This window comes from Lissotriton helveticus, chromosome 8 (genome assembly GCF_964261635.1).
Source record: "Lissotriton helveticus chromosome 8, aLisHel1.1, whole genome shotgun sequence".
Taxonomy (NCBI): Eukaryota; Metazoa; Chordata; class Amphibia; order Caudata; family Salamandridae; genus Lissotriton; species Lissotriton helveticus.
The window spans coordinates 209,672,101-209,689,566 of NC_136069.1; the positions used below are offsets into that span (position 1 = coordinate 209,672,101).

General features: G+C 44.6%; 1 protein-coding gene across 10 annotated transcripts in view; it reads right to left on the minus strand.

Annotated features, from left to right (window-relative positions):
- Positions 1-17,466, minus strand: part of ITSN1 (intersectin 1) — a 1,522,922-nt gene that overhangs the window by 1,196,200 nt on the left and 309,256 nt on the right. For all 10 annotated transcript variants that reach the window (XM_078656938.1, XM_078656936.1, XM_078656937.1 and 7 more), the window contains one exon: positions 4,285-4,378. In XM_078656938.1, the coding sequence (XP_078513064.1) occupies positions 4,285-4,378 (94 nt within the window). The remainder of the gene's footprint in view (positions 1-4,284; positions 4,379-17,466) is intronic.

A 17,466-nucleotide genomic window follows, 5' to 3' on the forward strand; every position in this document is an offset into this window, starting at 1 on the left:
GGCGTAAGTGGCAAAACCAGCGAGAAAATAATAGTGTGTTCAGGAGGATGAAAATGTAGAGAAGATGTAAATGGGGCAGAGCCAGTGAAAAAAAGTTATAGGGCTGGGGGAGAGATGAGCAGTGAAGGTAGTGCATGGATAGGAGTCATGGCTATAAGAGAGACATAACCAGCAAGAGCACATAGACAGATTGGTAAGAGAGAGAAGTGGATGGAAGAGCGAAGAACTACCAAGAGATATTAAGAGGTTGGATGAATAGGGAAAGACGAGGAGAAGGTGGATGTAAGATGTGCAGAACCAGCAAGAGAACGTTAAAGGCTTGGTGAGAGATTAGAAATGAAGATTAGATCAGGGAGGTAGAATTTGATGTAAGAAGGGTAGAATCAGCAAGAGGAGAGGGAAGCCGGAAGGGGAGAGGTGTATGTAATGGGGCAGGAACAGCAAGAGAAGATAAAAGGAAAGGGGAGAAGGAAAAGGCATAGCTGTATTTAGGATTGCATAACCAACAGAGAAGATAAAGACTGGGTGGAGAGTTGAGAGGTGAAGAGTAGGGCAGGGAAGAGAGATGTGACTGTAAGAGGGGCAGAATCAGCAAGCAAATATGAGAGGAAATGTGGGAAGATGAGAGGTAAAGAGCAGAGCATGGACGTATTAGGGCCAAGAGCAATGTAAGAGTGGCAGAAGTAGAGAGTAAAAAAATGTAATCCTTATCAACTGTTTTCCTTATATTAGTTTATAAAAAGTGTACTGCAGCTTTATGTTCATGAATGTGGTCTTTTAAAACCATACTCCTTATGTTTTGTAAGGATTTAAGCAATGGACATTGACGTTCTTGCTTTTTGGAGTTGGTTTACACCTTTTAGATACAAAATGTTGCCTAAATTAGCAGTCCGATTACGGCATGTTTTGCTTATTTTTGGTATCCTAAAAGTGTCGGTATGATAAATCGTTTATTTAATTGGGGGAAGATGCCGATTTTTGTTCAAGTACATCTCGGGCTGTGTGAAATATTGGTACATAGAGGAATGCTATGCTATGTATTGGAGTAAGGGTTTCAGTTGGTTATGCAAAACTTGAGAGGAGGCGCTTTGCGTGTTTGTGATGCAACTCCGCCTAGAAGTTGGTTTAGTACCTGTGGGGAGTGTGAAGTGAGCAAGCCCCCATTTCATGAACAGAAATAAGATTTTCGTTTTGCATGGGGGGGGAGGGGGCAGGGGGGAGGCAGGCAGTATACAATGACTTAAATGACAGCTCGTTGTGGTGGCATATTTGTGGGGTTACGCTCTTTTCTGTGTGTGCTTTGGGGGTTATTTCTGAGGAAGGCCTCTTCAGGGAGTTGCAGCTAAAGCCACTTGTGTGGGCTATGTCTCTGGGAGTGTTGTGCTGGTATTAAGTACCCCATGCAGCGGCATTGTTATTTTAACTTTTTGGCAGGGTTGATATTAATGTTGTAAGGAAGAAATAAGTATTGGTATGAGGCTCACCCTTTCTGTGGGTCTTTGTTTTGGTGAACTGCAGAGCTTTGGTGACATTGTGGAGGTTGGGCACTGTCTGCGAATATACATTTTTCGGGGCAGTATCAGTCATATGTATAGGGTGACCAGATGACTCGGACCAGGGCACAACTTTTCTAGCTTTGATTTGCCATACCAGTGCATTCTGTAGTCTAGGTTAATTGTATTTCAACCAATTGGTTGAACACACTAGCTAATAATGTAAAAGCAAAACCCAGGTCTGGAAAAGTAATTCTCCCCATCATCTTGTCGCCTTAATTATGTAGTACCAACGGGCAGTGTCTCAGAAAGGAAGAACTCTTCCTTGGTGTATTTGAGAGATGCAGTTCTTTTGAAGAAGTGTCTGCAAAGTGCTATGCTTCTGTTCGGATCTGTGTGAGGTGTCACTATTTTGAACAAAATTTAACCTCAAGCTCCATTGGGGCATTGTCGGTGTGAAATGCAGCTCTTTAGGAAGGAATGGGTGTGGAGACTATACATGTGTGTGTATGCAATGGTGTCAACATGGGGTGTGCATATTTGAAGCCACTTCTCTTAGGCTAGCAACTGGAAAATTATCTCTTTGGGATCAAACGAATTGGCTTGTCATTGAAGGACGAAACGGAGCAATGAAACAGCACATACAAACTTTAAAGTTAAATAGAAGTTCATGTTATTATTGAGACAAGAAAAAACAAAAAAGAATTCCCCACCCCTTTAGTTTATAAACTAATAAAAGGGTCAATGAAAAACTAATACAGGGCTCGACAAATTCACTCGACCGCTCGCATTTGCGAGTGAGATTAAGGACGAGCTATTTTTAGGTCCTACTCGCCCTTTCTGGAGAGTAGGAATACAAACTTGACACTTTACCTCTGCCTCTGAAAGCAGAGGAAATGTGACAAGATAGGAAGATTTAAAGGCATCTTTATTGCTCACAAAGTAAATGAACAATAAAAATGCTTTTAAATCTTGTTCATTTGTCACATTTGCTCAGTTTTCAGAGTTTGAGGTCAAGTTCATTTAAGTTAGGTCGAGGAGATTTTGTAGTTTACTAGACCTGTAGGTCTAGAGCATTTTTTATGATTTGTCGAGCCCTGTAATACATCATACCATTACCATCTACTATGCAATAACCTAGCCTGTATTTGACTCTGCTATCTCTCTCACCACTTTACCTAGTTCTTTGGGTTCTAGGCCCTGTCCACTTTGTATTGGCATATTTGTCTCCCCTTAGGCCTACCAGACATCTTCTCCACACTGATCTTTTAATCCTTTCTCAAACTTACCTTTATCAGGCCAGCACTGCCATATCTCAATGATTCCAGGTTATATTATGTCTGACCCGGACCCTCTAGGCAAATTAAGAGGTAGAATGTTCACGTGACTTCCTACCCCACCTCCTTTTTCTTAAAACTAGAAGCAACTGTATTCGTCCATCTCCACCATTTGGTCATCCCTCATCAATCCCCAGCAAGTCTTACTTGATATGATTTATTGCTTCCGGCCCTGACTTTATAGCAGATTACTTTTCTCCTAAATGTATCTGTTAGCCCTGGGCATCTGTGTCCTAGCTTTAGCAACACTAGAACGAGCTGGGGCTACCTCATACAATTCCCCCCCCCCATCTACAGTACTTTTTTACTCTCACCACATCACCTTTTTAGCATTGAGCTAATCCTCCATTTTCTTGCCCCCCCCCTACTCCTAGCTGAATCTAACTCCCAAGTCTATCAGAACTCCTTCTCACCAAACCCATGAACTCCATTCTGTCCATCCTTATTGTTTGCCTTTTGGTCTCTAAAGAGGTGTGCATTTGAGGACATGTAGCCTTGCCACGTCTGTGTTCAATGACTTGCAGAGTACACCTAAAACCTACCCATTTATCAGTCCCCTGCTTTCCTTGTTTCAGTTTTCCTGCACCTGGCCTTTAATTCTGCACTGAGATCTCCCTCTCTTGCTTTTCCACAGACTCTAAAGAGGACACACTCCTCTGTGAGTTTCTGTCCAAGTAGATAGATGGAATCAGTGATTGCTTTGGTACTTAATGAGTTGCTAAATTAATATTGTTCTAGACAATGTGGCTTAGCGAAGGCTGATCCTACTAGCTCTTGAATTTGACACAATCGTCCACTGTATCATCAATGAAAGGTTTGCTGATGTGGATCTCTCTAGAACCACATCTTTCTGATTCAGATTTCTTTTTCCGGCCATTTTTTGTTTTTTCCTCTGTTTCATTGTAGTTGCCAGGACTTCTGCTGTGGCGCCGCAAAACATTTTTTACTTCCCCCCCCCCGTCCCCACCACCACCCTCCCTCCCCTGCGTTTCTTGGTTTATTGAAGCGCTTTGACTTATTAGATTTTTTTAAATGTATGTAATACTTGTGCTCAATCATGTCAGAGGATGGTGATGAAGTAAAAGTTTGACCCCCCTGGAAAAATGTATGCGGACGCCCATGAAGGCAGTGACAGGTAGTGGCCTATGGGCCAACCTGTGCCACACACTCCTATCACACAAATGCATAATGTTATGTGGGCTGAGGTGGAGGTCACAAATCTACAGCTCCCTTTGATGAACTTGACAGGGGTACCCACTTTCTGAGCCATGGAGGGCACTGTTCACCACAAAAGCATAGAATAACACGTGGTACGATTAACAGTGTGCTACTATAATTGTGCTGGTTAAGCCTTCTCAACATGCAGCAAGCTGTACCTAAAGCAATGTTAAATTCAATGAAAACTACATTAAAGTCAAAATAATCATGACATTCTGTTGCGTTAATACACTTACCTTGCCACATCTAAAGATTGTGCCTTTTGTAGTTTAGGGTTTAGCTGGGACCCAGGACCGGATCGACCGAAGGAACTACTCTTTGGCAACGTGGCTAAAATATAAAAATAGCTGTATTTTAATGTTACCATTTAATTGTTACAACATGCTTACTACAAGATGAAAGCGGGAACATGTGGTATTTCAGGTTAAATCACAATCTCCCCCCCCCCTTTCTGCCTGCTAAAATAACAGAACCAAAACATAGAACCACATATTTAAACAAGTTGGAGAATAAGAGAACATATCCATCCAGCTATACAAACAACTTCAACTTCTATTGTTTTCTTTTGTTGTGGTTGGGAGATAGGAGATAATGTGTAGTTTTTCAAGAATGATTTATTTCAGTCGACTTTGAACTGCCTTTCCAATATGGGTTTAACTAAGCAGAATAAATGAACAAACATGCTGTAGGAAAATTAATAGCATTCTGATCTTATATTGTTTACTGATGCTTGCAGACCTAAAACTTTCACACACAGTATCCATAAGCTCTTAAAAATAAGTAAATTTGTTCGCAGTTGGATTCACTATTAGTTCAACTTCGTGCTACTCGTCCGTTAACAAAAGTAAACTACAATAAGTATGCTTTCCAAACTTAAATAATCTAGAGAATATTTAGCAGACGCAACAGTTATGATTCTAATAGTAGATCACAAAAAATAGTTGCTGGTGTAACAAAAGGTGTGGGAATTTTTGCAACTATGCAATGCTCTCCAAAAATGTTTTACATATATATAAATACACATCGAAAATTTGTGTCAAAGCACAAATGTCTAGGTATGTACACAATATTGAGCTTTCAACGAAAAGTTGTTGATTTGAAGCTACATTTTCAAGGAATCTACGTTTTAACAGGTAGTTGTCACATTCACATGCCTACACCTCTGCTGACAAATCTTCTCAAGTTACCCATTACCCTTTACTCATCTGTCAGAATGCCTTTCAGATGGCCACAGGCCACGCAGGGCTATTGGCCCAACAGTGGGGGTAGAGGCCTTTTACTCTTGATGCCCTGGGGCCCGACCTACTATGGATTCTGAACAACTGAGCCAAGAACCCCATCTGCACTTTTAGATACAGGTTAGTCAAAGTGCACTCAGCATTGACAATAAATCAATGTCCAGTTAAATACTTGGTTTTGTATTTTATTTCTAACTCTACACATTTGAAGAGATAACATTCGTAAGCAATAATACAATCCACTGGAGGTCGGAGCTCTAGAGTTTGTCTTGAAAATCCCTGCCTCACCCTCTTCCTTGCAGTATGGTTGGGATTATTTCCCTTGACTGGTGGCAGCATCCAGGTAATGCTCACTAGTAGGCCCTGCTAAAGAGTCCACCTTTCCTTCTTAGGAATGAGTCAAAATGTGCCAATGGTGCCAGAGCACCCGCAGCAGCGAGTCCCCCAGGGTTCCAACAGGACGATTCAAGTCTTACCTGCTCCAACATCACAGAAGTGTTCAGCATTTCAGCAGGTGCCCCCACCAAATAGCACTTGTAGGTTCTGGTCCTGTTCGGAGAAGTCAAGCTGCTTGCTGCACCCGCTTCAGCACCCTACAGGCAGAGGCTCTTTCCTGAGCTGCACTGCCGGCTTCCTCAGTGATTGGAGATTCTCCCAGCTTTCATAGGAGCGGTAGTCTGTTTTAACCACAAAAGAGGAGAAGGGTTGAGCTTCAGGCTCCCAACCATATCTCAAAGATGGTGTGATGTCCTCCAAAGTCCTTGAGGTCGGTCATGGTCAGATTTCGATGCACAGGCTCGACCCACAGGTCAGAGCTTCTACTTTCTTCGGCAACAGCCTAAACTTATGGAAAAACTCAGTACCAGCAGCCTCTTCTGGCTTAAGGAGTTGCAGCGGTACTAGAGGTCAAAGCACAGACTCCTCCGGGCAATCACCCACACCACGACAGTGTCTCCTGCCACACAGGGGTCACCACTAAGGCATGCACACGTCTTGGAGCACTAGTCAGCACAATCACTTCAGCGGTGGCATCCTCTGGAATATGGGGTCACTATAACCAGGAGGCACACTTGGAGCACACATGCACGGTGCTCGATGCGCAGCAGTCCACAAAAGAGGCCATGTTATTTTCCTCAGCACAACCTTAAGTTGGTTGAGACTGGGAAATCAATGAACATTTCTAAGACAGTCCCTACTCTGAAACCAGATCATTTTTCAAGAAACCGTTATTGACACCTCTCAGCAGGAGGTACAGGTAAATCATTGTGTTTCAGACGTATGCTCTAGATATCGCGGGTTAATAAAACATGGAAAAAAATGGGTCCCAGTATTAAGCACCGAATAATAAGAATTTGGCTCCTAATTTGAACCTACTAGACTAGAATACATTTCTAGAAAACAAACTCTCAGAATCACTCAGATCAACGCCCTAAGCATACTCACGATCAAGAGGGGGAAACAATGTATCAGGGCAGGGAAACATCATGCCTTCCGAGTTCACAAAGACGATGGCATAAGCTGCTGCGTGCCTCCAATGTATTTAAGATTCGAATCACCAAAAAGTATTTCAAATGGAACTATTACCCTTTAGCCCCTGAAGAGTTTCTGTGTTAACTAAAGCACTGAAGTGCATAATGATAGGGTGTGGCCTGTTCCATCAGGGACAGTCTCAGGATGTTGCTATTCAGAGAAAACATTCTGGGTATTTCACCGAAGCAAGTTTAACCTGAGAACAGAGGCTCACTGTAATAACTTGATCCCTAGATCGTTTACGTTCTTTTTTTTTTGCCATTTAAAAAAAATACAATTACAGTCTTATATAAGATGATAATAAACAACCTCTGTAGCCATCAGCAATTCTAGTGCATAGCCGTTCATCACCATGGAAGGCATATGACATTGATTATGTACGGAGAGCAATAGTATTTATTTTTATTTATTTTGAAATTTTTATATAGCGTGAACAAGATCTTTACAGATATCAGAGCGCTTTACAATAAAAAACAAGGGGAGGGAACACATGAGAGTGATAATCAGTCTTTTGAGCACAGAGTAGCTGTAGAAAGTGGGTAGCAAAATAGGGAGGGTACATCAATGAGTTGTAGAAAATAAGAGGGTAGGTACACCAAAGAGTTGTAGAAAATAAGAGGGTAGCAGATTAGGGTAGGAACGTCTGTTAGACAAAAAATGAATGGTACAAGTAGGTTCACAGTCTCAAATAAATCCAAAGTAAAAGTTCAGGTGAATTTAGCCATGAGGATAGCTTTTACTTCCTTCTTGAAAAATGCAGAGGAGGAGATAAGTCTGGTTTCTGGAGGGAGTGCGTTCCAGATCCTGGGTACCATTCCTGTGAAGGAGCGTTTATAAGCTTTTTCCTTCCGAAATCTACAAGGTTTCAGGAGACATTTTTTTGTGCTTCTAGTGGCTCTAGAGCCACCTGAGATAGAGAGCTTCTGAGTGAGGTAGCTAGGCGAATTGTGGTGTACAGCCATGTGCGTCATGCAGGCGATTTTCAGATGGATTCTGGCTTCAAAAGGTAGCCAGTTCAGGGATTAAAGTCAGGGGAAATGTGCGAGCGTTTTTTTGATCCAGTGATGAGTCTCGCTGCAGCGTTCAGGGAGGCTCTTAGGGGTGCGGTTGTTGATAGGGGGAGTCCGCAGAGGGTGACGCTTCCGTAGTCTATCCGAGGAATGACTAGGGCTTGTACTGCAGTTTGGAAGTCCTTAGCTGGGAGGAAGGGTTTAAGTTTCCTCAAAGTATTGATTTGGAGATTAGCTCACCTAGTTGCTTTGCTGATATGAAGTTGCATATCCAGATTGGTATCAAGGGTTATGCCTAAGGATTTCGCAGAGTCCACAATGGTAGGTTGGACATTGAGTGTAGTAAGATGCTTAAGCCATGTTTGAGTGATGGAGGTCTTCGCGAGGGGTGAAATCAGAAGGAACTCTGTTTTCAATGCATTGAGTTTGAGGTGATTTTCGGCCAGCCATGATTGGGTGTTTCTGAGCGTTGAGTTCAGACGTTCGATGTCTTCGGGGATTGTAATTTGAGATAGAGTTGGGTGTCGTCAGCGTACATGTGAAATTGTACATTAGATGCCTGTAGCAACGTGGTGAGTGGCTCCATGACTAGGTTGAACAGTGTAGGGGATAGGGAAGATCCTTGTGGGACGCCTAATGTTACAGGCAGAGGTGGGGACATCAAATTATTACTCTTGAATTTCTGGGACCGGTTATGTAGAAAGGAAGTAAACCATCTGAGTACAGTCCCTGATAGACCCATTCTGATATTTAACAGCTCGAGTAAGTTCTCGTGTTTGACAGTGTCAAATGCTGAGGGGAGATCAAGTAGGATGAGGAGGCAGCTATCGTTTTGGTCAAGAATTTGAAGGGCGTCGTCAATTGTGTGTGTCATGGCTGTTTCCGTACTGTGTCCTGCACGAAAGCCTGATTGATGAGGGTTGAGGAGGTCAAACTGATCAATGTGTTCTGTTAATTGGAGTTGTACGCATTTTTCCAGCAGTTTAGCCAGGGTGGGGATATTGGTAATAGGACGGTAATTGTTTAGGTCAGTAGGGTCGGCTGTTGGTTTCTTGAGTATAGGCGTGACTTGTCCCACTTTGAGGGAGTCGGGTATGAGTCCTTGTTGAAGTGAACTGTTAATAATTTGTCAAAAGTGGGAGGAGCAGTGGAGAGAGGTCCTTTACAGCGTTAGCAGGAAGGGGTCTGTGAGGTGATTAGAAGGTTTCAATGTGCTGAGCAGTTGGCCGATTGTTTCTTCTGAGTAGGTGTCAAAGGACGACCATGTGGCATTGTTTTTTGGTTCAGTGGGTATTGTGCTGTGGGGGCTAGAGTAAAGTCTTACGTCATTGAGAAGATCGCTCCTGATGTTATCAGTCTTTAGGTTAAAGAAAGCAGAGAAGTCTTCACTGGATGGTATATCGCCCATTGTTTTATGTGATTGTTGGGGTTGTTCATTGGATTGTGTTTTGATTAACTCAAACAGTTTTTTTGGTCTTTTTTTTGCTTGGGCGAGCTGGAGGCTAAAGAAATCATTTTTTGAGCGTTTGATTTTCCTGAAGAAGGCATTTCTCTTTTTCTTAAGGGTCTTAAGGTGCAATGCCGAGGGGGCTGATCTCCAGGTGCGTTCTGCCAGGCGCATGGCACGTCTCTCTTCGTTGAGTCTACCATCATACCAAGGGTTAGAGTTCTTAGTGGAAACTCTCTTCAACTGCAGGGGGGCTGCCTCATCGATTATTGAGGTCATGGAGTTGAGGTAGTGGTCGGTTAGAGCTTGAACGTCTGAGGCACCGATGGGGGGGAAGGAGGAGATTGCAGCTGGGCGAAGGTAAAGAGTTGGGGTTGAGTTTCTTCAGGTCCCTTTTCCAGACCTTGGATCTGGAGGGTTGAACCGGGTTAAATTTAACTTTTTCATTGATGAAGAAAGTGACAATGTGGTGGTCTGACCAGTCACAGGGTTGGATTGACTCAAGTTGGGTAGAGTCTTCCTTGGAGAGGATAAGGTCGAGGATCGAGCCTTTGTCATGGGTGGGGCTATTGCAGATTTGGGTGAGGTCAAGAGCGTCGATGACATTTTTTAGACTATTTACCAACGCGCCATTGTGGTCGTTCCAATGTAGATTAAAATCTCCAAGGAAAATTTGGGTGTTTTGCCGTCCAGAGTTGGTTGTGATCGCGTCCATGAGTTGTTGGGTGAAGATGAGGTTGTCCCCGGGTGGATGGTAAATGATGTGAAGAGAGCATACTGGTTTGCCCTCGCTGATGATATCTAGGCAGATGTATTCACAGGAGGACAGGAGGACAGGGGGACAGAGGGGGGGGGGGGGGGGGAGGTGACTCTAGACACCGAGAGATTGCTCCTATAAATGCAAGCGATTCCACCGCCTGTCTTGCCGGTCCTGTCAAGTCTAATGATGTGATAGTTGGGGGGAACTAGAATGTCAATGATTGGTGTAGAAGATTCTGTAAGCCAGGTTTCAGTGAGAATGGTCAGGTCAAGGTCCAGTGTTTTGATGAGATCAGCAATGTCGGAGGAGTGTCTAGGAGCAGATCTGCAGTTGAGTAGAGTGCACTTGAGCCGTGGGGTGATGAGGGAGGTAGAGGGTTCTAGAGTGAGGGGCACTTTTTTTAAGGTTATTAGGGACGGAGCCTCTGTTGTTGTTTGTGGAGGTCCTAAGAGGTTTGAGTGAATCGTGGGGATGGAAAGGTGCGAGGTGGATATGTGGTTTTGGGGTACTGGATCATATGAGCGGAGGAGGGTGCGTATGTCGTATTCCGAATGTGTGTTGATGGTACGTCGAGTGCGGTTGGTGGGATTGCGAGCAGGGATTGAGGTCCAGTGTGGGGTATTTTGTGTGAGAGGGTGAGAGGGAAGGGTGGGGGATTTGTTAGAAGAGGAAGTAGTTGTGGGTGGTAGGTGTCTGGGGTGTCTAAAGAATAACTCTTTGACGGTGTGAAGATCTTCTTTTATTTGGAGGAGGGTGGACATAATCTTGTCCAGTGTGGGATTAGAAGGGGAGTTGGGGACGGGCACGGAGGGTGAGAGTGTCAAGGGTGCTGGAGTGTGGGGGGGGGGGAGGGGTGACGTGGTGTTAGCGCAGGGGTTGGAGGTATTAGTGAGGGGGTTGTTGATTGGCAGGGGAGGGATGTTGGGGGGGAGAGGTGTGGTAGGGTGGCTGTTGGTGGTGTTATTGAGGAGGCTGGTGTTCGGCGGAGGTTGGATTTGTGAGCGGTTGGTGTAAAAGGGGTGGGGGTTCGTTGAAGGAGGGGGGGCAGTTGGGGGATGAGTGTAGGCTAGGGGTGGCGGGGATGCTGGAGTGGTGGTGGGGTCTGAGAATGGGGGGGAAGTGGGATGGGAAATGATCCTGTTGTGGGGGCGGGGAGTGGAGTTAGAGGAGGTGAGGTGTTCTGGGAGTCCAGTTGGAAGTGGCAGGGGAGTGTTATGGTGGAGGGCGGAACGAGTGAGGATGTAGGAGGAAGAGTGATCTGCGTCAGGGATTGGGGGGTGTGCGGTTACTGTAGCGGGTGGGTGGGTGATTAGAGTACTTGTGGGGGGAGGGGTGTGTCGTTCTGAAGCTGTGCTGGGTTAGAGGGAGGGAAGGTGGGGGAGGATAGGCGATTAGTGGAGTCAAGGGTGCTAGGCTTGGAGGTCTGATCGATTGACGTCGGAGGGTTGGAGATAAATTCTTTGAGAGTGGGGAACAAGTTGTCGAATAGGCCAAGGTTCTTGTCTGAGGATTGGATTAAGATAATACCGTTGTTGTAGATAGTGATGGTTGCTCTCGCTGGGAAGAGTTGGGAAGGTGCGGTGGAAAGTGTAAGGCCATGAGCGGATTTCCTAGTGGCGCAGATAGTTATTAAGGTGAGTAACGTTTTTCTCCATTGTGCTCTACGTATAGTGTAGAAGATAATATCGGTGTTCTTGGCTCCATTATTTGGTGAGAAGTAGGTGTCCACAAAGGGAGTTTCGGGGTGGGACTTCAGGAAGTTGTGTTTAAAACGTGTGGCTGTTTTTCTGGGGAGGTCGGGGGTAAATAATTTTATATGTGTGTTTGCCCGTGGTTTCCATGTTGTGAGTAGAGGTGAAGGAGGTTGTGTGGGTCGCAATGGATACAAAGCTTTAGAAGAGTATGTAAGGAGTAGGTAAATATGCAATATGGCATAGTGTAGAGGCAACCAAAGCTTAAACATTATAGTATAATGAAGCATACGCTATGTTGCATTTAATTTAGTAAACAGCCATTCCAAGTATTCACTCCAATTCATTCTATCGGCAGCAAACTATCGACGATAGGTTCCAACCCATGAAAATAAAGGTACGAACAACGGTATCTGAACAGGGTGTGCTAGCCCAATGTGAACTGGTATGCACAAACAAGAATAAACTATTATGAAGCTTGCATTTAACAGATTTTCTGAAAAACGCCAAACAAACATGCCCTGGATATTGTATACATTTTCCAAGTATGGCTAAGCAATGAGACCATATTGTATATTTTGCTGGGAATTCCCACACCATATGTAAGGTGTTGACCGGTACCTGACCATATGAGGACGGATCCACATTAACTTTTTCCTAGCTGAATCATTGCTTGCTCATCACCTCGCACCTAGGGCAGACGGATTCATGCATTCCAACAGTGTCTCAGGTCACAATGAGAAAGAGGCGGTTACGACAACGCCTAATATGCAAGTGCATGTTTGCTTAAACTGTGGAGAAATATCTGCTGGATTCAATTTGGTTGCAATGCCTACAATCCACAAACCATATGGCACAGATAACAGACATCTTCAGGTTTGGTTGAAATGCGTAACAAACCACTTTTCGCAAAAACCCAACAACCACATGAGAAAGTAAAACTTCACAATCTACTGGAGCTCAGGGCGGAAATGTGGAGCAGCAAATAAAGCATGAGTGGGGATTTAACTGTAAATCCTAGAAGTCCTATGACTGTTCTCATAAATGGCAGACAATATAGTGGTGTGTTTAACAGTGAAGTCTCCTAGAACGATATTGACCCAGTAATCGCTCAGGACTGAAAAAAATGAGAACCTCTACATAATAACCACCAATCCTGGTTGGGTTTCAGAGTAGCCTGTTTCCAGTCAAAAAGTGCTACAAAACCTCATGGAGGGAGCAAGCGCTATATAAATCAAACATTTTCCTCTTCTATCCCTCCACTATCCTCCTCAATCCAAATAACAGATTAACATATCTACCACTCAATTTAATATTTCACTATACAAATTCACCACTAAGCTTGCAACTCGCCGAAAAAACGCTTTGACGACTCGTCAGGGGTCGTAAGCGCTATATAAATGCAATTGTAATACAATAAAATGTCAAACTTTTTCTTAGAATCCGATTAACTACACAAAGATACTGGATAGTTTCCGGTCTCTCCCTCAGCAAGACTACAACAGTAAAGAACTCTTTCGAAAGTAGTTGCAAGCACTCTGGCCTAATCACAGAGAATACGGTACCAACAATATCGCAGACGTGGTGCACCATTAAAAAGTGGGGGGGTTCAGGAGAAAGAGAACATAGAATTATATTTTGTTTAGCATTTCAGCGTCATATGTATTATATTGTGTGGGTACAGCAACTAAATGTATCAAAGTTTCCAGTGCCCTAATTTTTACACCAGCACAAGTGGGATGTATGTATGAGTGGGAATCTCTTATTGCATAACGGTAGCCTCCGGTCTTGTAATGAAATACTTCATCAAATTGTCTTGCTGCCTCAGCCATTATCGGCTCCAAGTTACACTAAGGGCCTGATTAGGACTTTGGTGGTGTTGCAGCAAGCAGCAAAGCCAGTGCTCTGCTGCAACACTGCCAAACCGGTAGTCAGCCTGTCTGCCGTATTCCAACTGGAATACAGGTCAGGCACTCTTGCGGCTGTGATCCAACGGCTGTGCCTTTCTAAGGCTCATAGGAGAGCCTTAGAAAGGCACCGCTGGGGAAATGCTGCAGCCAGTTCATGGATGGTCCGAATGGCACAATGTAAGGGAACAGGGGATGCATACACACAGAGGGGGGACACCATGTGCCATCTTGCATGTATCCCATGCACATAGGCAACAAGGGGCCCAATAGGACCCCCTTAGTTGCCTAACCGCCATGGGGAGCTCACCACCTTGAAAACTCGCAGTGAGGAAACTGGTGAGATGATTGGTGGTGATGCAGCGGCCTGCCAGCATATTACAGCTTCATCGATTTTGTAGTAGTTTCCTGTCTGTTTAAGGACTGGATAAGAGGGGCACAAGATCGAATGGAGCATATTTAGTGATCATAACCCTTTAGTTTTGACCATAAAAGATTGGTCCCCTAGATGTGCAAGGAAAGGCATGGTGGCCGTTAGTAGCGAGAGGGTTACGGACCAGGGGAGACAACTTAGATGGGCAAAACTGATGGGGACGTCTTTTATAGATCCCTAATGGAGAAAGGCACCGAGTAGATAGGGGTGTGTCTGGATTTATCCGTGGATGGACCTGCTGTGGTTAAAGCTTTTGAGGCAATGGTGCATCCGATAGATGGGCTGTTAAAGTCTACTTCGTTTGGGAAAGCTAACAGCACTCCTAGATGGTTTGATAAAGATTGCTCTAGGGCCCAGAAAGAGTTAAAAATGGGCCTGAAAAACATCCCAAGGGACAAGATGCGAATTGTTCAGTGTAGGTGCGCATACAGAAAGGCGATTAAAAACAGGAAACTCACCCTACAATCACAAGCTTGGGAAGACCTAAGGGGCGCAGCAGAAAGCAGGGACATCAGTGCATTCTGGAAAATAATAAACAACCCATGTTTCCAGGATGCTAACGCTCCAGAAGTTGGCACATCCATCCTCCCAGGACAATGGCTTGACCACTTTAAAAGCTTATATAATCATACCATCGAGAATAATCAGGATGACGGGAAGGGCTGCCCGTGGGTTGCGTCAACTGAAATTGTAGTGGGTATTAAAGGTCTAACAAAAAATAAAGCCCCAGGCCCAGACGGCATTCCACCAGACCTTTATTTAAGCAACGTAGAATTATGGGCCCCCATACTCACAAGAGTACTAAATGCAGCTGTTGCAACCGGTCTTTCACGTTCTTGGTCAACGGCAACAATTGTCCCTATTTTTAAAAAGGGGAATAGAGACAATCCCCAGTGCTACCGTCCTATATCGCGGATCGATGTTACGGCTAAAGTTCTGGGTCGAGTGGTTTTAACGCGCCTTATGGACTGGGCCGACGAACATCAAATTATTACTGACACACAGTACGGGTTCAGGGCAGGAAGATCCACAATGGACCAGTGCCTGAACCTGTATCTATTGGTGGCCAAATACACCCTAGCTAGCAACAAGGCAGTTTATTTAGGGTTTATGGACCTCACTGCAGCCTTTGACCATGTTAATAGAGATAAGCTGTGGGCCCTGATGATTAGTTTAGGAGTTGACCAGGGCTTGGTTAACATTCTGAGAGCCCTTCATTGGAATACTTCTGCTAACGTGCGTTTTAATCTCAAGGGGGGCACAACGGCATATTTCCCTTGTACTAGTGGTGTAAGACAGGGATGTATTTTGGTCCCGTTCCTGTTCTCCTTATACATCAATAATCTAGACCATGCACTAGGCACATTGAAAGTAGACTCCCCAAGAGTTGGTTCCCGTTCGGTCCCTGTCAAATCCGTGGATGGACCTACTGTGGTTAAAGCTTTCGAGGCAATGGCGCATCTGATAGATGGGCTGTTAAAGTCTACTTCGTTTGGGAAAGCTAACAGCACCCCTAGATGGTTTGATGAAGATTGCTTCTGTACGCCGATAACGCGGTTCTTTTATCCCGCACCCCTAAGGGGCTCCAACGCCTGATAGATGGGTTCGTCAGTTTTATGGATACACTAGACTTATCGGCTAACTTAACTAAATCTTATGTTATGCTGGCCGGATCTAAACCTTGCAAGAAGTTCTTACAAAATAGGCACACACAAAATGGAGCAGGTACGAACCTTCTCATACCTGGGTATGCTATTTGATGGATTTTTAAATTTTAAACTTTTAGTTGAAGAGCGGTGTTCCAAATTCGTGGCCTCTACTGGGTCCATAATGAACTATGGACGCAGACTGGGCAGGTGGTCCCCGGAACAGGTAATGAATCTGTACATCTTTATCTGTTGCTCCAATGTGGTATATGGATCTGAAGTTTGGGGTTTTGTAAATACTAATCAAATTCAGATCGAAGAGAATAAATACCTGAGAAAGGTACTCAAGACCCCACAAAGCACACCCACCTATATTACCCATGAGGAATTAGGCAGGGCCTATATTGAGTACCTGATCAAGGCTAGACCCCTTATGGCCTGGTTAAAAATCTGGTCAAACACGGAGGCAGATTTGAGTAGACAAATCATTAAAGATTGTATAGACAGGGACAAAGGCATGAGTATCCCGTGGCTAAAATATGTGAAACCACTCTGGAGGGAATCGGGTGTAAGGACCTGTTTACTAACCCACAAGTTATTGTCCCCCAAGATAAACGGAGAATTAAAAGAATTTTCCTGGCCACGGTAGACTCACGCAGGGCTGCTATGGAAGGTAGGAAGCCCACAGTCTGCGCCCATAGTATGGTAAAGATAGGGGAAGGAATGGAACCTTATCTAGCTCTCTTGTACAATGCACAGGAAAGATTTTTAATAACTCGTTTTAGGCTCAACCTTCTACATCACTTACTGGCTGATGCACCAGGTTTTACTGTTACGGTTGAGCAGAAGGGTGCCTGCGGCTGCGACAATAGGTCTCCGCAGAACACCCTTCATTTTGTACTATTATGTCCATTTTATGCTTTACCCAGGCATAACTTTCTAGTAAGAATTTTAACCCCTCCCATGCTCGTGACGGAACCGTTCCGTCACGAGCCTCTAGTGGGCTGTGCTGGTGACGGAACGGTTCCGTCACGGCCCCGCCGCCGCGCCTGCGCGGCGCGTTCTATTGAGCAGGCGGGGCCGTGACCGAACCGTTCCGTCACAAGCACAGCTCACCCGCGTGCCGTGACGGAGCGGTTCCGTCACGAGCACGGGACCGCCGCGCTGCCGCCCCGCCCCCTTAGCGCTGCGGCGGAATAGCCGCCGCTGCAAAGGGGTTAAAACAGGCTAAGTTTAGACACGCAAAGGTTGCCCTCTTATTCTTGCAAAGGGCTAGTGATCCTTTGACACTGACATGTATTTTGAATTTCATTAAGGTTGCTTTAAGACTCAAGAATTCAAGAGGGCTGCGCTGAATCAACCTCTGGGCAAATGTCTTCAATGTAACTTGTTATGAATTGTATTTTATTATTGTATTTTAAATGTATCAATTTGTACTTTTATGGTATTTTTTAAATACCGAATAAAGGATTTTGATTGATTGAGTGGGAATCTCTTATTGCATAACGGTAGCCTCCGGTCTTGTAATGAAATACTTCATCAAATTGTCTTGCTGCCTCAGCCATTATCGGCTCCAAGTTACACTAAGGGCCTGATTAGGACTTTGGTGGTGTTGCAGCAAGCAGCAAAGCCAGTGCTCTGCTGCAACACTGCCAAACCGGTAGTCAGCCTGTCTGCCGTATTCCAACTGGAATACAGGTCAGGAACTCTTGCGGCTGTGATCCAATGGCTGTGTCTTTCTATGGCTCATAGGAGA